General features: G+C 43.4%; 1 protein-coding gene across 1 annotated transcript; it reads right to left on the reverse strand.

Annotated features, from left to right (window-relative positions):
• Nucleotides 1-8,668: 8,668 nt before the first annotated feature.
• Nucleotides 8,669-10,470, reverse strand: P2ry4 (pyrimidinergic receptor P2Y4). Its single transcript, XM_005081169.4, has one exon. The coding sequence runs from the start codon at nucleotides 10,429-10,431 to the stop codon at nucleotides 9,328-9,330; it is 1,104 nt and encodes a 367-aa protein (XP_005081226.1). The 5' UTR covers nucleotides 10,432-10,470; the 3' UTR covers nucleotides 8,669-9,327.
• Between the last annotated feature and the right edge of the window lie 13,987 nt (nucleotides 10,471-24,457).

A 24,457-nucleotide genomic window follows, 5' to 3' on the forward strand; every position in this document is an offset into this window, starting at 1 on the left:
TGAGGTTCAAACTCCTCAACATGGCAGAGAAAGCTGCTAGTAATATAAAATGGCTAATTTGCTTTGGGATCCTATCAGATTGGGGAAATGTTTTGTAAAAAATAGGTCCACAGAATGAATTAAAGCACCATAGGAAGTGATCAAAATGTAATTAAGTCAAAGGATAATTACGTTTGAAGTGTTCTCACCTGTTTCCATTACAAGTAATAATGAAAATAGAATTTTCCAGAAAAGTGCCAAGGTCATAACATGAAAGCAAGGCTATCTGTATTTAATGATCATGGCTCCCTGGAAGAGTAAAAGAACAAATGGAAGCAAATTTCTGGGAGTTTACTGCTGTAGGGCCTCATAAATGCTAAACAAATATTCTAGATATACTCTTGTTTTATTTTTTTTGTCTTGAGACAAGGTTTCATTGACTGGACCAGGCTGCCTTGGAACTCAACCTGTAGCTTAATCTCCCTGCCTCAGCCTGGCAGTGGTGGTGCACACCTTTGATCCCAGTACTCAGGTAGCAGAGACAGGTAGTTCAAGACCAGCCTGATCTACTGAGTGAGTTCCAGGACAGCCTCCAAAGCTACAGAGAAACCCTGTCTCACAAACAAACAAAATCCTCCTGCCTCCTGTGTAGCTGGGATTCTGGGGCTGAACCACTAGACCAGGTTATTTTTTTATTTGATGTGTATTTGCTCATAGTGGAAAGTAAGAAAGCTAGAGGAGCTGGAGACATAGGACAACTTGTACCTTCTGGTTAAATGGTTTCAGTAGGTCTCCCTTCTCAGAGCGGCACCGACTAAAATGTGTCTTGACAATAGGGTCTTGGGATATGCCATGGGAAATAAAAATCACCCTAACCAAAAGTTCAGAGAAAAATGTATGCTGTGTTCTACTGTGGTTTCCTTTTTCTGTTTTTTTGTTTTGTTTTGTTTTGTTTTAAGACGGGGTTTCTCTGTAGCTTTGGAGGCTGTCCTGGGACTCGCTTTGTAGACCAGGCTGGCCTCGAACTCACAGAGATCTGCCTGCCTCTGCCTCCCCAGTGCTGGGATTAAAGGTGTGCGCCACCAACGCCCGGCCTAGTGGTTTCCTTTTTCAAAACTTATACTAAATTTTTTTTCCAATATAAAAGTTTGGAAAGGTGGTAGTATCTTTAAGGGATGATTAGGTCATTAAAGTGAATGACTTTTCTCAAGAAGCTCGGTTTATTAACTTGAGAGCATATTGATATAAAGCTAGGGTTTCCTTTGTGTTTTATTTAGTTATTGCTTCTGCTTGCACTCATACTTTGTACCACAAGCAGAAGCAGCACAGATCCTTGGTCAGTATCACACTCTAAGACTTCCAGCCTCTAGAACCATGATCCAAACCAAACCTCCTTCTTTATAAATTTCCAACATTGCAATATTTATGATTCTTAATAAACCTGGTAGTGAAGAAACGTGTTTACAATTGTTTAACCCATACCCTTAAAAGCATAGTAGCACCTATTGTTGTTCTGGAAAACGTTCCTTAGGAAGTTTCATTGGAGAAAAGGATAAAGACAAAAACTTTTTCCCTCAATATATATTTTTATTTAAATTAGAAACATGAATGCTTCACATGTCAATCCCAGCTCCCTCTCCTACTCCTCCTCCCTTGTCCCTCCATAAGCTCCCCCAGCCTCCCACCCAATCCCCACATCATTCCTCAGGGAGGGTGGGGCCCTCCTTGGGGGTTCTCCAAAGTCTGTCATTTCATCCAGGGCAGGACCTAGGTCCTCTCCCATGTGTCCAGGCTGAGAGAGCATCCCTCTATGTGGAATGGGCTCCCAAAGTTCATTCATACGCCATGGTAAACACTGATCTACTACCTAAGGTCCCAGTGATTTCTGTGGCCTCCTCCCTGGCACTACATTCATGGAGTCAGGATCAGTCCCCTGTTGGCCTCTCAGCCATCAGTCTGGGATTCAAGAGCTCCCCTTTATCCAGTCAGCTGTCTTTGTGGGTTCATCATCATGGTCTTGACCCCTTTGCTCATCACTCCTCCATCTCTGTCACTAGGTTCCAGGAGTTCAGTTCAGTGTTTAGCTGTGAGTATCTGTCTCTGCTTCCATCTGTCACTGGATAAAGGTTCTAGGATAGCATATAAGGTAGTCATCAACCTTATCATCAAGGAGGTGCTATTAATGTAAAGACAAAAACTTTTTTTTTGGTTTCTCGAGACAGGGTTTCTCTGTGGCTTTGGAGGCTGTCCTGGAACTCGCTTGGTAGTCCAGGCTGGTCTCAAACTTACAGAGATCTGCCTGCCTCTGCCTCCCGAGTGCTGGGATTAAAGGCGTGCGCCACCAACGCCCGGCGACAAAAACTTTTTTAAAAGTCAAACCATAATAAAAAATTGTCAGTGATCAAAAACAATGACTACTCTCTGGAAAGAAATCTCCCCAGATTCAGAGTGGGTGATATTTTATTGCTGTTGGAGGTAGAAGGCTATTGTGTAGTAAAAAGATTAAGATTTACAATGAGCAATAAGTTAAATATTGAGAGTAACACAAATTGAGTAGATGCCATCATCCTAGTGCCTTGGTTAGTTTTTCTCCTGAGTTTCTCAAACACATTGACCTTTTTTCTTCTCTAGTAGATTCAAGAACATGATTAGGACCCCAATAATACAGAATTGATGGTGATAATCAGCCAGTCCCAAGAAGTACTTCATCTTCTTTCTCTTAGAGAGTCACTATCTTTTAATAATCTACACTTTAGCTCAAGGATGAATCATTTGTCTTCATCCCATTTTATAACCCAAATACATTGTCTCTGGCAACCAACCAAACACACAAAGGTCCCTCATAGATAGACGAGCTCTTTAGTTGCACTCAAATACTTTTTTAAAACTTTCTTTTGGTGACAAACCACACCTCAGCTCGTGCTGGAAATATCAGTCCTACAGATTACACTGCCATTCAGTGGATTCTTCTGCAGACTTGCAAAGAAATAGGGAACTTAGAAACTCAAGGCAGAAGAGGACTATAAACAGCACAAAGAAAGATCTTCATTAGAATATTTCTGTAGCCAGTTGGTGGTGGCTCACATCTTTCCAGAATGGTCTACAGAGCTAGTTCCAGGACAGCTAGGGCTGTTACACAGAGAAACCCTGTCTCCAAAAACCAAAAATAAATAAATTGTATTAAAGTTAGACATGGTGGGGCATGCTTTAATCCCAGCATTCAGGAGGCAGAAGAAGTCCAAACTCAGCCTGCTCTACATAGAGAGCCAGGACAGCCAACACTACATAGTGAAATCCCATCTCAAAAAAAATAAATAAATGGATATAAATAACTAAATTTGGAGCTGAAGATATGGCTTGGTGGTTAAGAGTGTACTGATTTTTCAGAGAACCTAAGTTCAGTTCCCAGAACCTATGTCAGGCACCACTTGAACACCATCTCCAGAGAGATCCATTGTCTTTTGCTTCTAAGGGCACCTGTATTCATAGACACACACACACACACACACACACACACACACACACACACACCAGGGGGTATGCTTATACACATAATTACATTTTAAAAACTTTAAGAATTGTCTCTTTGATCAATGTCACAATGGCTAATGTTTTGGGTACATAAATCCAAACTGGCAGGAGCTAATTTCATTGTTAGTTTTGAGTGTCGTATACTTCCTAAATTCTCTTGGGCCCTTGACACACCTTTTTATTTTCTTTTGGGGGGGTGGGTTGTTTCGAGACAGGGCTTCTCTGTGGCTTGGGAGGCCGTCCTGGAACTCACTCTTGTAGACCAGGCTGCCTCTGCCTCCCAAGTGCCAGGATTATAGGCACGTGCCACGTGCCAGGATTATAGGCACGTGCCACCACCACCCTGCCCTGTTTATTTTCTTAATCTTTTTAATTCAAATGTTTTTAAAATTGGTTATAAATCTCTGTTTTTAAAACTCCCTTCTCCCTTGATGCCAGAAGCTTGATCTGCTTGCCTGCTGGCTCTTACAAGGGTTAATATTGTCATGATCTCAACTATCACTTCTAGGCAGACCTAGAACTTAGCCTGTTCATTTGGTTTTGTTTAAGTTGAAAGCTATTGAAGAGGGGTCTCACCAACAGGAACTGTAAATGATGTTTCTTCATTCATTACTGCATGGATTCTTCATCTCAGCCCCGTCAACTAGGTATTCCTATCCTTTTAGCAATGAGCAAATGGAAGCTCAAAGAGAACAACTTGGCCTAGTGAGCTAGAAATAACAGGATGAAGGATATAATGTAGGAAAAGGAAAAGTTCAGCTTTTCCACCTCTTCTCTCATCCAGGTTAGCTATATATACAGGCCAAGGAACCTACCCAGCAAAATATGAAAGATTCAGGATAGGCTACTTCCCCTCAAACATTTTTTAAATGCTTGTTCCTGAAGTTCCTTTAGCTCGTTAATTCCTTGAAATTCATGGAAGCATCTTTTTAAAATTATTTTATTATGTATGCAGTCCTCTGCCTGCATGCCAGCAGAGGGCACCAGATCTCATTCAAGGTGGTTGTGAGCCACCTTGTGGTTGACAGGAATTGAACTCAGGACCTCTGGAAGAACACTGAGTGTTCTTAACCGCTGAGCCATCTCTCCAGACCCTCATGGAAGCATCTTAAAGTGGACAGTACCCAGGAAAACACAACAGACTGAATTGCTAACATGTAATCCTATGTTAAATATTTATTAAGCACCATTTATTAAACAAATAAAATGACATGATAACAACTCCTTATATTTGCGTAGCACTTTAGCTTTGCACAGCCTCACTGTAACCTGAAAAATTACATAAAGCTGAGATTATGATCTTCATTTCATAGATGATGAAATTATGGCTCAAATAATTAGAATGACTCATCCAAGGTGACACACTAGCGTCCCATTTTCAGATTCAAGGCTCAGACTTGGATGTTCTGGTCTTCAACCCTGTATTCTTTCCATTATATTACATTAACTTGAGAGGTTTGTAGGTGGGACACACAAGGCAAGCATGCAAGACGAATTGACTGACAATTCAAAATTAGTGTCCATAATGTCAAGAAATGTTAAAGGTGCTAACTGAATGATATGGGCAGTAATTATAGAATAAAACACCAGGAAGATCACTGTTGGTAAGAATCAACAGAGAAAGTCTCAGAAATATGTGAGACCTAAGCCTGGCCCTTGGAAAGATGGTTCTCCAAAAGGACAATCTGGGAGTGGTATTTCAATATAGAGGACAGAAACAATGAAAGTACAGAGTTAAGAAAGTGCAAGTACTGTCCAGAGAGAGAAGAAAGAGACTTACTTACCTAGAGAAGTCTAGAAATGTAGCTCAATAGTATAAGTGGAAGTCCATGGGCTCTGTCCCAAGCACCACACACACACACAGCAAACAAACAAACAAAAAAACCTAAAATCCTAAAGAAGAGACATTTGTATTGAGGGAGAATAGAAAATTGATAAAACCTTTTTTTTTTAATTTCTGCCTAAAGTCTTTTGACTTGTAGACAAAAAAAAATCATCAAAGATTTCTAAAAGAGTGAAACATTGAGAAAAGTGTTGGACAGATTGATCTGACAATGTGTATTTGTGTGGAAGGAGCCTGGAAGTAAAGACTAGTCAGAAACCTATGACATTCAGTCATGGAGAAGATGGAAAAGAGTCAGTAGTAGAATGGTAACATTGGGACCATAAAAAAGAGCCAATTACAACTGGCAAAAAAGCAATGTCAGAATTTAGAGAAATAGGAAGAGAAAAGAGTGGAGTTTCCCAGAAGCTTTAGAGTCTAGGTAATTTAAGAAATATGTCATGAATAGAAATGAGCAAGATGAGTAAGATAACTGGTTCAGGCAGTTTCGTTTTTTATATTATGGGTTAGAAGCAACAATGGAAAATCTAAGGGAACGTATCCAGCAGGCAATTGAGGTTTAGAAGGACAAAGGTCTGGCCTAGCAACAAGTTGGCATGGTAGAGTGAAAAGAGACATGGGAAACCAGTCACAGACATGACATCTCACTGGATCTGTCTCTTCGACTGGAAAATGTAGGGGAACCCAATCCCTGTATGACCTCGGAGGTATTCTTAAGGACTACATGTTAACTAAATCATAGGCACCTGCTATTTGTTGTCTCTGAGAGGAAATCAACAACCTGATAAAAGGGAGGATTGAATAACCACACGTCGAGAGTCTGACAAAAAGATGACAGCAAAGAGAGAAGTAACCAAGGACAAGCAGGAGGAAAGAGATTCTAAATCTAGTGAATGAAATATGGAAATAAAGTATAATAATAATGGGTTAAAGTGTCAAATATAACCAATGATAATATGCATGTTAAATAAATATCATATTTCAATAGCAGTACACCACCAAGATAGTAGTTGCAGAATAATGCAAACAGTAAACACAAGAGAAAGTGTTCAATGCCATAAGTAAGCAAAGAAGTGAAATTAACAAATTGAATGTTTACCATCCAGAAAGATTTCCTATAAAGTCTGATGCTGGAACTGCAATGAAACTAGGATAGTCATATATCATTGTGACAGTAAAAATTTATGCAGTCATTTTGAAAAATCACAATCCATAAAAATGTTCATGCTCTTTGGTCTGGTAATCTTATTCCTGAGAACTTGTACTAGAGATAGAACTGCAAAGAAAAAAAAAGCCACAAATGGGAAGATATTCAAAGCACAGAAAAACGGAGCTATCTAAATGTTCAATAATCATAGGATAGCCTAATAAGATATAATCTACCAATGAAAGTAATTTTATATTGCTATTGAAATAATAAATGTGGAAGACTGCATCAACATGGAGAAAGGAGACAGGGTCTCACTATGTAGCCTAGGCTGACTTTGAACTTATGACCCTCTTGCCTCTACTACCAACTCTTGGGATTATAGGCATACATCACCATACCCTAAATACCCTAAAAAGCAGACTGTTATACACTGTGGTTAGAATTCTATCATACAGGAATACAAACCAAGAAAACATGAAGTATGGAAAATGAAAATATGGGTTTGAAATAGGTGAATCTTTTCTCTCCACATTTCCTTCAGTGTTGTGACAGTCACATTTTTAAATGTTACTTTGTATTAAAAACTATAAAAGACATACAATAGAGTCAAGTGAAGTAGAGAGGTCAAAGAGGGATAAAAGTAGGAAAAATATCATTAAAGTTTTGTCAAAGACATAATTTGTGTTCTAAGAGCAGGAGAGTGGGAGGAAATCCAATTTGGAGAGTTTGGCGAAGTTCCGTGAGTAAGTGGGGTGTATAACACTCTTCCAGGAAATGCAGTGCTGAAATGAATAGAGACAGCAAGGTTAAGGCATGAGTGCTCATGTCTTTTTTTTAAGATATAAAATCAGCGTAAAGTATAAAATCAATGATGGAAGTAACTGACTAAGATGAAGAGACAGAAAGAACAAGGTCCTTCAATCAGGGACCAGGAGGAAGGAAGGGATAAAGACAAAATGAGACATCTAAGCAGATTGTGAATGAAGCATAGAGAAGTTGAGGTATTAACCCAATCTGGTGGCATATGTCTTTAATCCCAGCACTCAAGAAGCAAAAAGGTAGGTGGATCTCTGAGTCCAAGGCTATCTATGTCTCTGTAGCTAGTTCTAGGCTAGATAGACGTACACAGTGATATCCTGGGGATGGGGGGATTAAAGTAGCAGACTGTAAAGTCCAAGAAGTTAGGCTTGCCTAAGCAGCTTGCAGTTACGGGGCCTGACAATGGAGGAGCTTGAATGAGTTATAATTAAGAGGATAATCTTATTGTGTAGAGCTGATAGGAAGGAGAGGTGGCAGGCAAAGGGGCTGTGGTCATAAGAGTGGGAACCTGGCAAGAATCCTAAAGGTCAGTTAATTTACTCCTAATAGAAGAATTCTTATGTTCTGAGGGAGAGAGATTCCTTTAAAGAATGAAAAGGAGGGCAGAGAGGCATTAAGATTGTTTTACTCTGCAGCCTAGCTCCTCCCTCCCCTACTCTCCAGAGACAGAGAGAACACTTAGAAGCCAATAAGAATTTGGTGTTAGTAGATGAGTAAGAGATCCGAAAGGTCAACAAAGGCTGGGGGCTGACTCAGAATACCAGTAGGTGAAACCACTAAGGCGATTTCATAGGGAAAGAGGCTGAAAATAGATTTCCCTTCTTATGAGAGCTGCCCAGAAACTTGGACTTCTCAGGCCCAGGATTTAGTCCCCCAGCTTCATACACCCACCAGATCTTCCAAGCCCATTGAGTGCTGTGGCAAAAGGATTGAACAGGTGGAAAACTGAGTGCCCCACCCCGGCTTTGAAATCCTACAGCCTGATTCAGAACGAGGTGGTGACAGGTTTATCCTTTATCTAACTAGAGCTAGAGAGAGGGGAAGAGCCAGTTCTGGGCGTCTATTCCTGTCACCACCCTATCCTTTGCACAAACCTGCTCTGCCCATCAGTTCTTGATCTTGGAGCCATGGACTCTAGAGGTCTTCTTCTTTCTCAGTCAGGGCTGCCCACCCTTCCTTTCATTAAACATAAGGGATCTGGGCATTGGTGACACACGCCTTTAATCCCAGCACTCGGGAGGCAGAGGCAGGTAGATTTCTGTGAGTTCGAGCCTGGTCTACAGAGCGAGTTCCAGGACAGCTTCCAAAGTCACAGGGAAACCCTGTCTCGAACCCCCCCCCCAAAATAAACCAAAAACATAAGGGAGCTATCAAGTATGTTCTCCGCGGTCACAGAGGTGGGTCTAGTCTCACTCTTGTTTTCCAAGGTTGCTATCAACCTAGACCCTGCTCCTGAGGCTCCTCATGGTCATCACTCAAGAGCAGTATTCAACCTCATGGCTGCCCAGCAATTCAACATCACCAGGCTTCTAGCTGCTTGTGGGGCCCTGGCAAGCAGGTTCAGTGGCCTTGGACCCTATTTCAGTCCCTTGGAAGGTCAGACTAGCTTATCTTTGAGAGGGAGCCAGGAAGTGGGTGTGGATGCTATAGATATGGCACATATGGCAACTGTGATATGCTAGCACCTTCTGCCTTGCTCCATTATATACATCAGGCCAGTTTTGAGATTGCTCCACCCTTCACCCCTCTAGTCGAATTGTCTACTCTGGTTGGAGAAATGCATTCTGTGAAAGGACTTGGGGAAGCAGAGAGGGTGAAGAGCACTGACGAAGTCTTACTGGCTCTAGAGACAGGATCAGTGGTCCAGGAAGGGACAGAAAAAGAGAAAGAAGTAGGGCCAGAGGAGTAACTGCTCCAAACGTTGACTAAAAAGAGGCAGCTGATGCCCTTATCAGGTGTCACTAACTGGCTCCCTTCCCTCTGTCCTGCAGTTAGCCCCTTCCTTTCATACCCAGTGCCTAGGGTTATAATCTGTCTCCCCACAGGTAGGGAAGATGATGTCCTGGTGGGTGTCTGCCCACCTGATGCTGCTTTCCTCATGTAGGGTCACCAAGGCCAGGGAGGAGGCAGTTGTTCGCCGTTGGGGCCCGCTACCTCTGCATAGCCGCTGGAGCTGGCTTCGATACTTGTCCCCAGTGAACAGATAAAGCACAGGATCCAGACAGCTATTAGCACTGGCCAGGGGCCGGGTCACTTTGTACACCACATTGACAATGTTAAGCACCCGACAGTCAGCTTTCAACAGCCTTGCCAGGTAATAAATCGTGCGGGTGATATGGAAAGGCACGAAACAGACAGCGAAGACAGTCAGCACGACAGCAATGGTGCGGAGGGAACGGAGCCGAGATGATGACTGCCCAGCTCCTGGCAACGGTCGATATAGTCGCCGGGCCATGAGTCCATAGCAGACCAGGATGACCAAGAAGGGCAAGCCAAAGAGCAGCACCATAACTGCTGAACTGAAGTGCACGTAGTGGTCAAATTCCTCAGGCCGAGTGGTGTCATGACACAGAATGGTGAGTCCATTGGGGCTAGTTGTCACAAAGAACAAGTTGGGCACGAGGCAGCCAGCTACCACCAACCAAACAGCTAGACAGAGAAGGCTTGCAAATTGAGGGCGGCCCCAGCGTAGAGCCCGCAGTGGGTGGCAGATGCCGAGGTAGCGGTGTACACTGATACAGGTGAGGAAAATGACACTGCAGTAGAGGTTCCAGTAGAAGAGAAAGCGGACAAACTTGCAGAAGCCAGTGCCAAAGGGCCAGTGGTTTCTGGCAGCATAGTAGTAGACGAGGGTGGGCAATGACAGCACATACAAGGTGTCTGACAATGCCAAATGGAACATGTAAGTGGCCGTTGCATCCCATGGTCGAAGGCGGAAAAGGAACAGCCAGAGGGTCGGAGCATTGAAGGCTAGGCCCAGCACAAAGACAACCGCGTAGCTCACAGGCAACAAGATGAACTTGAACTCCTCATTAAACTTGCAATCACCATCTCCAGAACTTTGACTGGGGCCTAGAGATGTGAATAGCAAGGATTCTGAGCTGGTCATGGTCCCCTAGAGGTAGAAAGAACAGAAGTGAGCGTCTGATTTCCAGAGTTTCCCGTCCTGACAAACGTACAACAAAAGAGGAAAAGCACCAAGGAGACCTAGGAGGAGCAAATCCAAGTGCAACCCAGGCCTGCCCAGCCCCTACCCAGCTTCCTTAGTCCAGCCCAGCTCCCTTGACCCAGCCTCTACCCTGCGCCCTTAGCCCAGCTCCTACCCAGCTTCCTTAGTCCAGCCCAGGGACCGATGGGCATCAGGTAGTGCTGGGACTCTGGTAGGCAGTCAGTGGTGTTCTGCAGCTTCCTCTCCTGCAGAGCCTGTCTAGCTGAAGAGGGTGGAGGCTGACCAGCACCGTCTAAAGGGAAGATACCCAGGCTCAAATTGTCACCTAACTGACCATCACAGCTCTGTCCTGGTAATGAGGGCCTCTCTCCCTCTGCTCTCACCCTGGTCCTAGTTCTCTGTACTCTTATTTCCCTCTGAAGCCACCCCACTTCACACCTGCTTCCAGCCCAAGAGCACCACCACCACCCTTGCCTAGGAACCTTAGCAAGACTCCTACCCAGTGCCCTTGAAGCTGAGCCCAGCTGACTCTGTCACCCTTCCTCTTGGCAGCCAGAGGGCCTATTCTTGGGGGTGGGACTCTGGGTGGTGCCTATCTCTCCTCCTGTCCCATCCCAGCAGATTGCCAGAGCTAGAAAAACCCTCAGTGGTTATCTAGTCCAACCCACTCAGCATACAGATTGGGAAACTGGGGCCCAGTGAGATTACTATTTAACAGCTTGAAAATGATTGTGTACACAAGGAGACATCCAAGTTTACAAATAAAGATCCAGGCCACCAAAGATAATTAAATTACAGGAAGATCATATAAGTCTATGGGTGTAGAAACATGGGAAATGAATTTTAACCTGGATAACAGCAAGTCAACTCACTGAAGGACTTCTGAAAATGTAAACTACTGATAACCATCTTTACTCTGTATGCATTTAATTATAGCAAATGTTTGTCTAGGCCTTTCTCTGTGCTAGGCGCTGTTCTAAGGACTTTATACCTATTGATAATTCCACAGTTTCTTTATCAAATAGGTTCTATTACTGCCCCTACTTTACTGATGAGAAAATTAAAATACAGTTTGTGTATTTTGATAATTTGTGGCAAGAACAAGATTTGAACCCAAACAAGCCTGACATGGGCCAAACTCTAACATCTATGACTTAATGAGTATGATAACTTTTAAAAACTAGTTTATTTAAATTTATGTTATGTGCATTCGTGTGAAGGTGTCAGAGCTCCTAGAACTGGAGTTACAGACAGTTGTGAGCTGCACTGTGGGTGCTGGGAATTGAACCCAGGTCCTCTGGAAGAGCTGCCATTGCTCTTAACTGCTGAGCCATTTCTCCAGCCCAAGTATGACAACTTGATCCTCCAAGCTACTGGATCAGTTCTGGGAAAAGGTCAACAAATATTTCCCAGGAGCTTTCAGTTCTAAGACCTGGTAGTTCACTAGAAGTGAACAAAACAGATTACAACCTGACAGCTTGAAGAGATGGCTCAGTGGTTAAGAGCACTGACTACTCTTCCAGAGGATCTGGATTCAATTTCCAGCACCCAAATGGCAGCTCACAGATCTCTGTAAATCCAGTTCCAGAGGACCCGGCACCCTCACCCAGACATACATGAAGGCAAAACACCAATGCACATAAAAATTTTTTAAAAAATTTAAATCTATCCCTGGGTGTTGGTGGCTCACGCCTTTAATCCCAGCACTCGGGAGGCAGAGGCAGGCGGATCTCTGTGAGTTCGAGGCCAGCCTGGTCTACAAAGTGAGTTCCAGGACAGCCTCCAAAGCTACAGAGAAACCCTGTCTCGAAAAACCAAAAAAAAAAATTAAATCTATCAGCTCAATAGGAGTTACATAATATTGGAGGTAATAATAAATTAATAAAATATAGAGAGTATGATCATTGGTATAGAGAAAAATGAAGGATATAATTAAGAATGTGCTGTTTTGAATATTGGAGTGACTTGAATAAAGACCGGGTACTTTGCAGAAGGGAAACAAAATATGAGGTCTTGAAGGCTCTTGTGAACCAGTGTAAGGCCTTCACTGAGTGGAAGAAAGCCACAGAGGCTTCGGAGAGAAGTGCCATGGTCTGACCTGCTCTCCAGAGAGTTCTGTGCTAAGACTAGACAGCAGAGCTAGTAGCAGAGAAAGAGGCTACTGATAATGTGGATGGTAGCAGTGTGAACCAGAGTGACAAAGGTGATGTGAACATAGAGACAAAATTCACTGATGTGAACTATGAGAGGAAAAGAGAAGTCAAAAGTGACTCCAAGCCAGGCCTGGTTACAATTACAGGCCTGTAATGTCAGTAGTTGGGATTGGGAAGATTACTCCAAGTTCAAGGCCAGCCTGTGTCACATACTAAGTAAGACGCTGTAAAAAAATAATTCTAGTTTTCTTGCCTGGGTATCTAGAAGAAGGGAACTCCCATAAACAGGCCCAGGGAAGGCTATAAGAATGCACATTTGGGGAAAGAAGGGAAGTTCATTTTCCAGCATATATGTTTCAAGATGCCTACAACACATGTGAGAACAGATGGCCAGGAAGCAGTTCATATCTCCCTGCGGATGCTAGCCAATAACTTCCCTTACACATCCCACCCCTTCCTACACAACACCTTGTCTCTCTCCATCACTCTAGAAGAACCTGGTCTTAATACAGTAGAGAAGGCATGCAGAGCAAGTTTCCATTATTAAAAGCCTAAACTTCCAGAGAACAGTTGACAGCAGCTGTGGATCTAAGGCATCAGGAACTTAATGTGACTTCATAAGTACCACTGTCTCTGGCATACCAGATAAATTGGGTCTGGAGGATGCTGTGGGTAAGGTGTGCCGTACTTGTTGGGAGGGATGAGCAGGCTGGAGCAGAATCTTTAAATGGAGCTTGGAAGCAATGAAGACTTGGAACCTGATCCTCAGGTCCCAAGAATGTGACCTAACTGCATCCTGGAAAGGAAAGGAGAGGGTAGGCCTGCAAAAGAGATTCTAAAATCCTGGAGCTGGATCTCTTGGAAGGCCTACAATTCTGGATGTGGGTGGAACGTGGAAACCCTGTCCTGTTTCAGGACTGAATCAGGCATAACCTGAGTCCTGGACTACTGACTGCTGGGATGTCACGTAAAAACCCAAGTATTTGGAGCTAAGTGAGCTTGTATTCAAATTCTTCTTCTGTTTATTATCTGTATGACCCTGGGCACCTATTTCTGATAATTCCCTCAACAGCAAAGTGGGAATAGTAGTACCAAATGATAGGTATCAGAATATGAATTCATCAGTAGCTATACAAACCCTTCTAAGACATAAAGTGCTGCAAGTCTGTAATATTTTCCTTCACATTATCCTGTTCCCAGGGATGAATCTGACCTCTTTAAGGGAGGAGAAGTGTGTCTTGAGATTTCTGCAGACTCCAGTCATGGGAGAAGTGCCACATTAGAAAAGATCTGGCATGAACCAGCTTCCTGCTCTGCCATTTCAAGCTGGTTTAACTCGAGGGGTTCCCTGGCATAATCTGCCAGACTTCACCTGACAAGTCTAAGCAGGTTTCTGCTTGTCCCTGGACACAGCTGCAGCAGCTGCTGCTGCCACTGCCGCCCAGTGGCTACTCTAGGAAAAGACCTTCCCCAACGTCCCCAGTGGAAGCCCCAGCTTCTACCACCCTCCCAGAGGGAACAAAGCAGCACAGAGAGACTGATCCTCTCCGAACTGCTTCTTCACTTTGCTCTCTGTGGCTTGCATTGCTTGATTTCTGCTGTTCCTCTAGACACTCCCGATCCCCTTTCCCATCTCCTATTTGTCATTCTGCCACCAAATGTGGCCCCTCCCCAAAGCAGGTTCCTTCCCTTCTTCCTTTCCTCTTCCCCTTCTCCACCACCTCTCTCACTTTCCCCTCTTCAGCTTTCCTCAGAAAATTACCCTCATGATTTTAACTGTCATTTAGATATTATTGATAATTTTCTTTTGTTTTGTTTTGAGACAAGATGTTGCTCTGTAGCCCAGGTCTGCTTTAAATTCACGATGCATCACTCCACCTCCTTAGTGCTGTTATTACAATGTGCACCAGCACACCTGGAAGATGTAATCAGTGATTCTAGTAACAAATAGATACTAGCATAGTTCTCTCTCTCTCTGCCTCTCTATGTCTCTCTCTCCTCCCTCTCCCCATGTCGAATTTTTGTCTCAGCTGGAGAGAAAGCTCAGTACTTAAGAGCACTTTTTGCTCTTATAGAGGACCTGAGTTTGAGTTCCATATCTGGCGGCTCACAACAACCTGTAATTCCAGCTCCAAAGGATATGACAATCTTGTCCTACCTTTGTGGGAACCTACACTTAGATGCACACACAAACGCACACCACAAACACACACACACACACACACACAATTAAAAATATATACTTAAAATACTTATCTCTCATGCTCTCATGGCATTTGATTTTCACAGAAATCATAGCATACATCATAGACTTGCTATAATTATACTCATTTGTGTTTTTACCCATCTCCTTCTGATCCTCTCACCACTAAACTTGATCCAGACCTCTTGTCCTCACAGACTTCATATGAAGTTATGATCAACAAAAAAAAGAGCTTCCCAAATGAGGTATGTGGTTGTCCAAACATGCCTTCCAATCCAGGGTTAAGAAAAAAGTACATTGCATATAGTAAGTATTAAATGAAGATTGAATGAATGAAAGTTATGTTTTTTGAATAGAATAGTTTCTACATATATAACCTTCCTCTGTATAGGTGGTTTGTTGTAAGTTACTTCCACATGAGTATTTGATATCAACTCAGTACTTGTCTTAATACATAAATAAATGCTTCCATGCCATTATTGGTGATAACCCTTCCCTTCTAGTACTTCATTTTTTCACAGTCCTCTCCTTCTTGGTCTCTCACATGCAATATTCATAAATGAATTGATGGTAATTTCTCCCAAATATGTGCTGTTTACTTGGGGACTAGAGTAGAAAATGGGGGAAAGATGTTTTCCAATCCTTTTAAATTATAATGGAGGGAGGAAGGGAGAGAGGAGGAGAGGAAAGGAAGGAAGGAGGGAAGGGAGAAGGAATGAAGGAGGGAAGGAGGAAACAAGGAAGGAAAGAACAAAGGGAGGGAGAGAGTAAGGGAGGGAGGGAGGGAGGGAAGGAGAGAGGAAGGGAGGAAGAAAGGGAGGAAGGAAGGAAATGGGAGATACCAATATAGTTGAAAAATTAAGGCAGACGGTCTTAAGGTTGAATTCCAGCTTCATAGCCTGTCAATTGTGTGACTGTGAACAGGCATCCCTGGACCTCCATTTCCTCAGGTGTACTGTCAGGATCATAGGAGCTAGACTGTCATGAGGAGAAAATCAGACAATACACATAAGAACTCAGCATAGGCTCCGGCTGGTGTCATCTGCATCATTCTTAGGAGGTGTATTTTGAGGCTATAATCAGAATGTTTTCCTTATGAGGTGGAAAAATGAGGTCACCTTCTGAAAATTAAACCTTGATGGGGAGAAACAGTAATTGGAACCCTGGATAATCCAAACTTACCTGTGAAATCACATGAAAGTGACTGCCTCCATACAGTTACACTCTAGTTAGCTTTGCTTATGTATCTTGTCTCTAGCGTGCCTTTAAAAATTGTGGGAGGGCGCGGGCTTTTGAAAAATGTTATCACCCTCTGTCCCAGGTTGGCCTATAACTCACTAAGTATCCCAGGCTGGTCTTGAAGTCAGCAATCCTCCTACTCCAGCCTGGGAAGTGCTAGGATTACAGGCATGTGACACCAACACCCAGCTTAGTGTGCCTTTCTTATCTTTCTAAATGAGATCATGTAGGTAGTTCTCAGGAGCTGATCCATCTCTCACCTTTCCATCTTCCCCCACTGAGCCAATGCCCTTGTTCACATCCCACTCAGATCTGGTGATTTGGAAAGAATTTAAGAGGCAGAGAAAGATGGGGGAACAGCATGGGACACTGAGTTCCAGGCCTGGCGTGGCTGTTACAGTCCTGGACTTAACTGTAGTTATAATTACCTGTACCAGCTCTAAACAGAAGTGGGCTCATCTACACCCTCATTATGGAAGAGGAAGGAGCTCATGGGGATGTATGCATAGCTAATGGTTGACGGTATAGAGGGAGAGACATTTTCTTCAGTGGTGTTGCTGCTAGTAAGGTGCCCTGGCTCCTGTAAACAAAGTCTAACCCATGCTCCTGTAAATAACCCAATCTCACTGGGAGAAAGCAGACATGATAACTAAAGGGGACTGGTTGGGAAGAGGGGGAAGGGACAAGAAAGACCAATGAGGGTAAACACAGTCAAATGTATTATGTTCATGTCTGGAAATGTCATAATGAAACCTATGGTGTATAATTAACACACGCTAATAAAATATTTTTAAAATCTGTTGACTTGCTTTCAGTTACAATAACAGAACATTTCGGATAACTTAAAAAAAAAAAGAAATGTATATTAGCTTGCATTTAAGTCCAGGAGCAGATTCAGCAGTTCAGTAATGTACACATCTAGATTCTTTCCACCTTTCTGATCTGCAACCTTCAGCATGTTGTTAGGAATGCTCATGGTCACAAGGGGACTGTGGCAGTTCAGGCACTGCATCCAAACTGGGTACTATTCAGTGAGAAGAGAGGAAGGCCTCTCTTCCTGTGCATTTATTTTTATCATTTTTCATCAGTCAGGAAACCTTTTTCAGAATCTCCCCAGCATATATCCTCTCACATCTCAGTGGCCTGAATTTCATCCTGCCTAGAAAACCCAGTCACTTTCAAAGAGATGAAACAACGCTAGCTGATTTGCTGAGAAAAGCAGCGGAGGAGGGTAGATACCTCTAAAAATGGTGACTCTGTCTACAACGATGGGAAGAGGGCCACTGAGTTGGTGGGCAATCCTGTGTGCTACAACCCTTACTGAAAAAGCCACCCCTTCCTCATACAGTGATGTGAGTATCACATCCTAACTGGACAGTCTAGCTGGGATATCACTGGGAATGACAGTGGCTAAGGGCATGACAACATTGCTCCCGACAGTCTATCAGATGTATCCCTTTGCCCTCTTACCTCTGCATCCATGGAAAATGCAGATAAGCCGTGTCAAATGGAAAGATGGCGATAGTTCTCTTTGGGAGATTGCTAGTGTGGGAACAAGGGAATTTGGGGGGCTATGGGTATACACAGGGTATGAGTTTCTACAGATATTATAACTAATTATCACAGACTTGGCTTAAGGTAATACACAATACTTCTCTACAAATCTGGAGCTTGGAACTCTGAAATCAACAATAATGGCCTCAAATGAAAGCATCAGCAGGGCTTCACTTAAACTGTAAGAGTTTTTAGCTTGCAGAACCCCATTCTGCAGCTCCGACTTCTTCCACTATCTTCAATGCCAACAGTGGTAGCGTCCTGCTTCAGTCTTCTTCATATTGCCTGTCTCTGCAGTCAAATCAAGTTTTTGTTTGCTTTTTAGACAGGATCTCACTGTGTAGCCCTGGCTGGTCTGGCACTCGTTATTATAACCAGACTGGCCTTGAACTCAGAGATCAATCTTCTGCTTCCCAAAAGTTGGGGTTAAAGATGTGTATCATCTCATCCAACTTGCTTCTCTTTTATAATGAGGCTAGGTATCCCAGATAACTCAGATAACCCAGAATAATTTCTCTATTTTAAGAATCTTAATCATGCACTCAGGAGGCAGAGGCAGGCAAATCTCAGTGAGTCTGAGGCCAGCCTGGTCTAAAAAGAGAGTTCCAGGACAGTCAGACCTGTTACACAGAGAAATCATGTCTCAAAAAAAAAAAAACCCATAAAAAGGGGGTGGGGAGGGGAAAGGAATCCTCATCACATGTGCAAAGCCCTTTTCACCATGTAAGGTAATGCAGGCTTCAATAATAATGACCTGATATGTGACAGGGTCAATATTCAGTCCATCTCAATAAAGATTCACTGAAGTGCACTCAATATTTGTGCATTATTCTGGGCATAGTGGCATATGCCCGTAATCTCAACACTGTAGAAGTTAAGCCAGGAGTTGTGAGTTCCAAGCCAGCATAAACTACACAGTGGTCTCAAAAAATTGTGCATTATTACCATCTACAAAGTATATCACAGCCCCAAATTGCAAATACCCAGAAAAAGAGATGAAGATTTAAATTCAATAGTAATAAGGGTTAACCGCCTCCCAGGTCTCCTTTCTTCCCACTGAGCAGATCACAACCTGACTTCAAAGAGCGGATAAGCACCTAAAAGGGAGAGTGGGCTTTGAGCGTAAGTCGGATTGATTCTTTTACCTTCCCCGCAGTCACCAACCTTAGCAAGTTTTTGCCCTTTCCCCACATGCCAAAGCTTAGTTTCTGTCTCATTACAGTCCCAGTAGAATCTGAGTTTCTCTAGCTATCTGGAAATGCCTGTGAGAGACACAGAGTAATTAACTGAGAAGGCCCTGAGGTACACACTGGTCACGAACGGCTCGGGCTGACTCAGTCAACTGTGCAGGGGAATACAGGGATTCTATCTAGGGGCTAGAGGCAGATATTGGAATTTGCAGAACACCTGCTGCATTTCCAGATTCTTGTGACCTATAGGAATTGAACCTGGGACATCTGGACAGTGGCAGTTACAGAGACTGCTTATTAAGAAGCGGAACATTTCCAATCAGGGAAGCGGGCTCCAGTTGTGACTTTTTATGGGTTATTAATACAGCGCTCACCTTTTCTACCATGTGTATTTCAGGCACTTTTCTCACATGAATACTCTGTCTCATACATGTAGCCCCTGGTTTTGAGTTCTAGGCTATTTCTCCGTCATTCATATGTTAATTTTTTCATATGTTAATGTTTGAGACAGGGTCTCTGTAGTCTTGACTGTCCTGGAACTCACAGATGTCCACCTGCCTCCACCTCCTGAGCGCTGGAATTAGAGGCCCGTGCTACCACACCCAGCCATATGTTAATCTTGATACTTCTATCTCTGCCCTACATAGGGCCCTAGGTGAGAAGGAAGCCCCAGTTCAGTCAGCCTTCTAAGTCACAGCCACAGCTATCCTCTGAGGACTAGAGTGTCATCTCAAGGGTTGAAGACTGTGGATATAAATAAATAAAAAGACCAGCTAAGTCTAAGTAGAGGACAGGAGCTCAGAGGCCTGGATCCTCAGACCTTGGAGTTTCTGCTTCCACCGGCTTCATGCCTACAGAGGTGGAGCCAAGGCCTAGGAGAAAAACAAGAAACAGAGATAACTTTGTTGCTACTGTTCTGGAGGCCCCGGCAGCTGCAGGGACAGAAATATCTCTAATTCCATGGGTGGTCACATAAGGTGAGGGAAGCTGCTTAGAGCACGAACCTAGTTTCAGGGATTGGAAAGACTCAAGAGCTGGGCAGTGGGAGGTGGGGAAGTTACTCTAGGTTTGGGCCATACAGATCTCAACTACCTGTTCCCGGAAAGTGCAATGCTCTGCTAGTCTAGTAGAGAACCTGCCCCTAGGCCAGGAATGTTAAGATGCCTTTCTCTTTGCTAAAAGAAATTCAAAAGACTGGTTCCTGCTGTACACAGGAGCCAGGATAAGCAGGGTTTCTGATTGCTATCAGGCTTCAAGAGTTCAAAGTCTCAAGAGGGGGCCTCGGGGAAAGGCTACTCTTTCCCATACTCTTGGCTTTCATGTGACCTGGGACAGATGGAGAAAGATACAGAGGCCAGAATGTGACCCAAGTTGCTCAGACAAACAAAGGTTTACTCTGTGAGCTCTCCTATTTTTACCCCTGCCTGTGCTGCAGCTTCAAGAATTCCAGCTTGTCTTTTATCCCAGCCCTCACGTGGAAAGCTTCACAAGTTCAAGCCCCACTAATTCCCTTAAGTACAGCCACCTGTAATTGTTAGGCCTCAAACCTGGACAAATGGCTGAGGTGACTATTTACATATCAAAGCAGACCTGGCCTCCAGGTTCTCCCAGAATCCCTTGGTCCCTACCTGTTACTGGGTATGGCTGGCAGACCTCAACCTCTACCCTGAACTCTCCAGCCGGGGTCTGTTCTGTCCTCCCCCCCCCCAGTGGCTCTTCCTTATATAATCCAGCCATTTGGGCTACATGACCCTTTTTACTCCCTGTACCTTTTTGGCCTCTTGGTCTCCTGGCTCTGGTCATAGTTACGCTGGAGGCTTCCAGGTGCCTCTTATCTACAATAAGCCTTCTCCTCCACCTTACACAGGAGCAGTCATGCCGTCCTTTTTATTTTTTCATTCAGTAACCTCATCAGAATCCCCTAGCCCTGTCCTACCTACCCCCTCAGAGACAACCAGCTGATCTCATAGGCACTAATCTGTACTTGCTAATCTCTTTTCCAAACTCTTGGCCCCTGAGCTAATTATAGCAGTGTTTCATGCCACCCACCTCAACCCTATTCTTGTTCTCCGACTCCCACCAATCTACACATTCAGAGGACTGTGGATATAAGAGGCTGGGAGGCCAGCTTAGCAACCAGAGCTGGAGGCTGATGTGCACTTTGTCTCTTTCCCCAGGTAATATTCTAAATCTTCCTGCTTCTAGCACATTCTAAGTCTACGATCCTGGCCTTTAGCATCTCCTTTAGGGGAAGGGGAGGGACATCGTTCCTGATGCAGGCAATGGGTTTTCAGTCTGATGTAAGAGATGCCTAGAATTTACCACCCCCAACTCATCCCTCTGACCAGGCCTAGTATGTATCAAAGGAAAGCATCAGAAAGATCTTCCCTCCGTATGGTTCCCTAGCACCTGAAGAGATGGGTGGGGATAGGGTGGGAAATTTGGAGGAAAGTAATAAATGAGATGTTAGGTAAGGGCAAGGAGGGTCTTCAGCCTCCACAGAGGCTTCTACTACCAACACCAAGAAAGCCAGAGCAGCAACCCCTTCTCTCCTACACCCTTCCTCCTTCTTCTTTTCCCCTTTCTTCTTTCTTAGCTGGATATCAAAAACATCCCAATTCAGGTCATGTCCATTTCAGTGACAGAGAAATAATCGAGTCATTTATTCGTTCAGATAGTTAACAAACATGTGTGCCAGGTGAAGTTCAGCATCAAACAGGCCAAGAAACACGTTTTAAGAGCCAGAGTGGGATCAAGTGGAATAAATTGAAAGAGTTAAAAAGAAGGTGGGGAGCAATCAAGAAAGACACTGGGCATCCTTCTGGCTTTCACACATATGCCATATACATGCATGCATTTACACACACACACACACACACACACAGAGAGGGGGGAGGGCAGAGACTGACTTACAGAAAATAGGGAGGGAGGTGTTTTACCCTTGTCCGATTGGCTAAGTGTGTAACTGAAGAGATGCCCTAGGTGGTGTTCTAGGTTCCCAGAACCCCAGACCAACCCAAGGAGCTGACACCTCTGATGCAAAAGCAAAGGTTCCTTTTTATTGTTCAAGCTGGCCAGCTTGGACCTCACTCCATGGCGGGGAAATGAGATCCATAGAGAGAAGCTTTTAAAGGGGAAGACCATAAGGTTGAAGGTTGAAGACCACAATTTCAGAGTTTCCTTGGTTGCTTAAGGTCATACAAAGTACAGAGTAAAGCAGTAACTTTGTATTTTAAGTAAGATACATTTGAGTAAGATAAGACAGGGCACGGGGTTGCAGGGTTACAGAGTCACAGGGTCTATCAGTTGTCCCCTTAGCCAAGGGATCTTTACAACCTTTACCACCAGCAATTAGCACCAGTCACATCATTCCCCGTCATTTAAAGTTCCCTTTTCAGGGCCCAAGTTTGTAAGCTTTTATTAATTTTAATTTTTGGTCCTTCATAGGAAGAGGGAAGAACAGAAAGCATTGAGTGCTGGTGTGGTATCTAAGAAAGTAAATGTCCATTACACTGGGTACATCTCTATGGGATACCGGAGTGCAATATGGAAAATGGGTTAAATAAATGAGCTTTCCTCCTTTCCCTTGACTCAGGAAAGATTCAACATAAATTCCTTGGCCAGCATGTCCACGTAAGAATTCTGTCTATTGCTCTGGATCTGTGGATTGTTCCTTATCCAAGCCTGAGTATTTTGCTTTGGGATGGAGGAGATTATAGCTTTGGGCCCTACCCCAATTATCTCCTGTTCTTAGAGCCTCTTCTAATCCTAGGAATCTTTTCTGTTCCCCAAACTTCCTTTCTTTTCTTCTTTTCTCTCCTTTTTTCTCTGCCAACTCCTTCCTTTTTCTGATTTTGCACCCCATAGAGTGTTTAAGAAGACTAGCTCCAATGGAAGGTAAGAGAACCTGACCCAGCCAGAGGGATAAGTGGATATGTTCTTCAAGGTCTCAGGGGGTTGGGCTCTGGGCTACAGGACAATTCATTCAAAGACAACTGTGAGACTGATACAGCAAGTTGTTCCACAACAGCTTTCCATGTGGGGAAACCAGACTTTGTGGATGATTCGGACACTGTGGAGCCCATAGGTTAGTGAGTTCCAAGTGGGAAAGAGCATGAAAAGGGAGTGGGAGCCAGGAAGGAAAAGAGAGGTCATGAATGATCATGCAGAACAATGAGACCAACTGAAGAGGAGAAAGGGAAGAATCGTTTCAAGAGTCAATCTCTGTTTCACTCACACTCAACCGTTTTCTGACCAGGGCACCACCTCTCCCTCTCTCTGAAGATGGGGTAATCCTTGTTGACCCTGAGTACTTAAAAGGTTGAAAGAGGAAGTAGAAATCCTTACTGGGTTTTATAAGATGCAAGAGTTCCAGCCCCTTGCAGAAACACCACACATGCAAGATAGGTGACCTGACTGAGAGGCCTAGACCAGAGGGGCATGAGAAAAATGGAAAGTAGCAGGCACTATGAATGCTGACTGCCCGGTCCTGACCACTGGGAAGTCCAGCCTAATGGGGTCACATTCTTTGGGTTATAAAAAGAGCTGGAAATGGAGCTCAGATTGCTTATTTTTCCCCAAAGAGTATTCAAAATAATTATGTTTCTAGAGAACGAATAAAACTATACTTTTCAAAATCACACAAAGCAAACACATGTGTTGAAATTAAAATAAGATCGGATAGGACTTTAGCCATTTATTTATTTATTTATTTACTTATTGTACTCTAAGTGTCCCTCAGGCTTCCATTTTGCAAGCTCTGATATATGTCATTCCATCGAGTTTTTTTTTCACTTGTGTATGTATGTGTGTGAGAGAGAGACAGAGGGGGGAGTGGGAGGGAGGGAGAGAAACTCCCTAAATATTCCTTTAACAAAAATTCCAAAGGAATAATAACCACAGGCAGTAACAGCAGGAGACAGCACTCTGGCAGCAGAACTCTAGCTCAAGATTGCACTGAAATATTTTCCACTGTATTTTTCCCTTTTAATTCTCACTATGGATTAACCCCACTGTGATCCAACTGGACTGAAAATTGGATTCAACTGGAAAAAAGATTCAGAACCAGTTGGTGACTATTAGTCTAGAAACAGCCTTGATGTATGGAGAGATAAAAGAGCCATCATCTTTGAGATTAAGCACCATAGATATGCAATCTGGCCAGTTTCAAATATCAGAGAAACTTGCAATATGGCCACAAATTAGCTATTTATAAGTAACAAATACTATGTTTCAAAAATCTGAATCCCCCCCAGTGCCCCGAATTCCTAAAAATTCTAAGAATAACATAGGAAACGAAATATTTAATTTAAAAATTGCATGCTACCTGCCATGTTAGCCTACATATATCCCAGCACCTAAGAGGCTGAAGCAGGATGCAAAGTACAAGTTCAAGGTCAGGTTAGCATGCAGAGTGACTTTCAGGCCAGTGGAGTTACATAGAACTCATCTTCCCCATAATGCACGTTTACTCAAAAATTAGATATGTTTTATCTTCTCCTTTGAATCTTCTTTTGTGTCTTTTAGCAGAGTTTTATATTATTGTTCATTGAAATCATACATATTTCTGAAATTTGCTCCCAGCTGTATGTTTTGTTACTTTATGAACATCATTTTACTTTCGCAAT

This window comes from Mesocricetus auratus, unplaced genomic scaffold (genome assembly GCF_017639785.1).
Source record: "Mesocricetus auratus isolate SY011 unplaced genomic scaffold, BCM_Maur_2.0 Super-Scaffold_100003, whole genome shotgun sequence".
Lineage (NCBI taxonomy): Eukaryota > Metazoa > Chordata > Mammalia > Rodentia > Cricetidae > Mesocricetus > Mesocricetus auratus.

Excerpts from the sequence above, each read along its gene's own strand:
- P2ry4 (XM_005081169.4), bottom strand. The coding sequence starts at position 10,431 with ATGACCAGCTCAGAATCCTTGCTATTCACATCTCTAGGCCCCAGTCAA.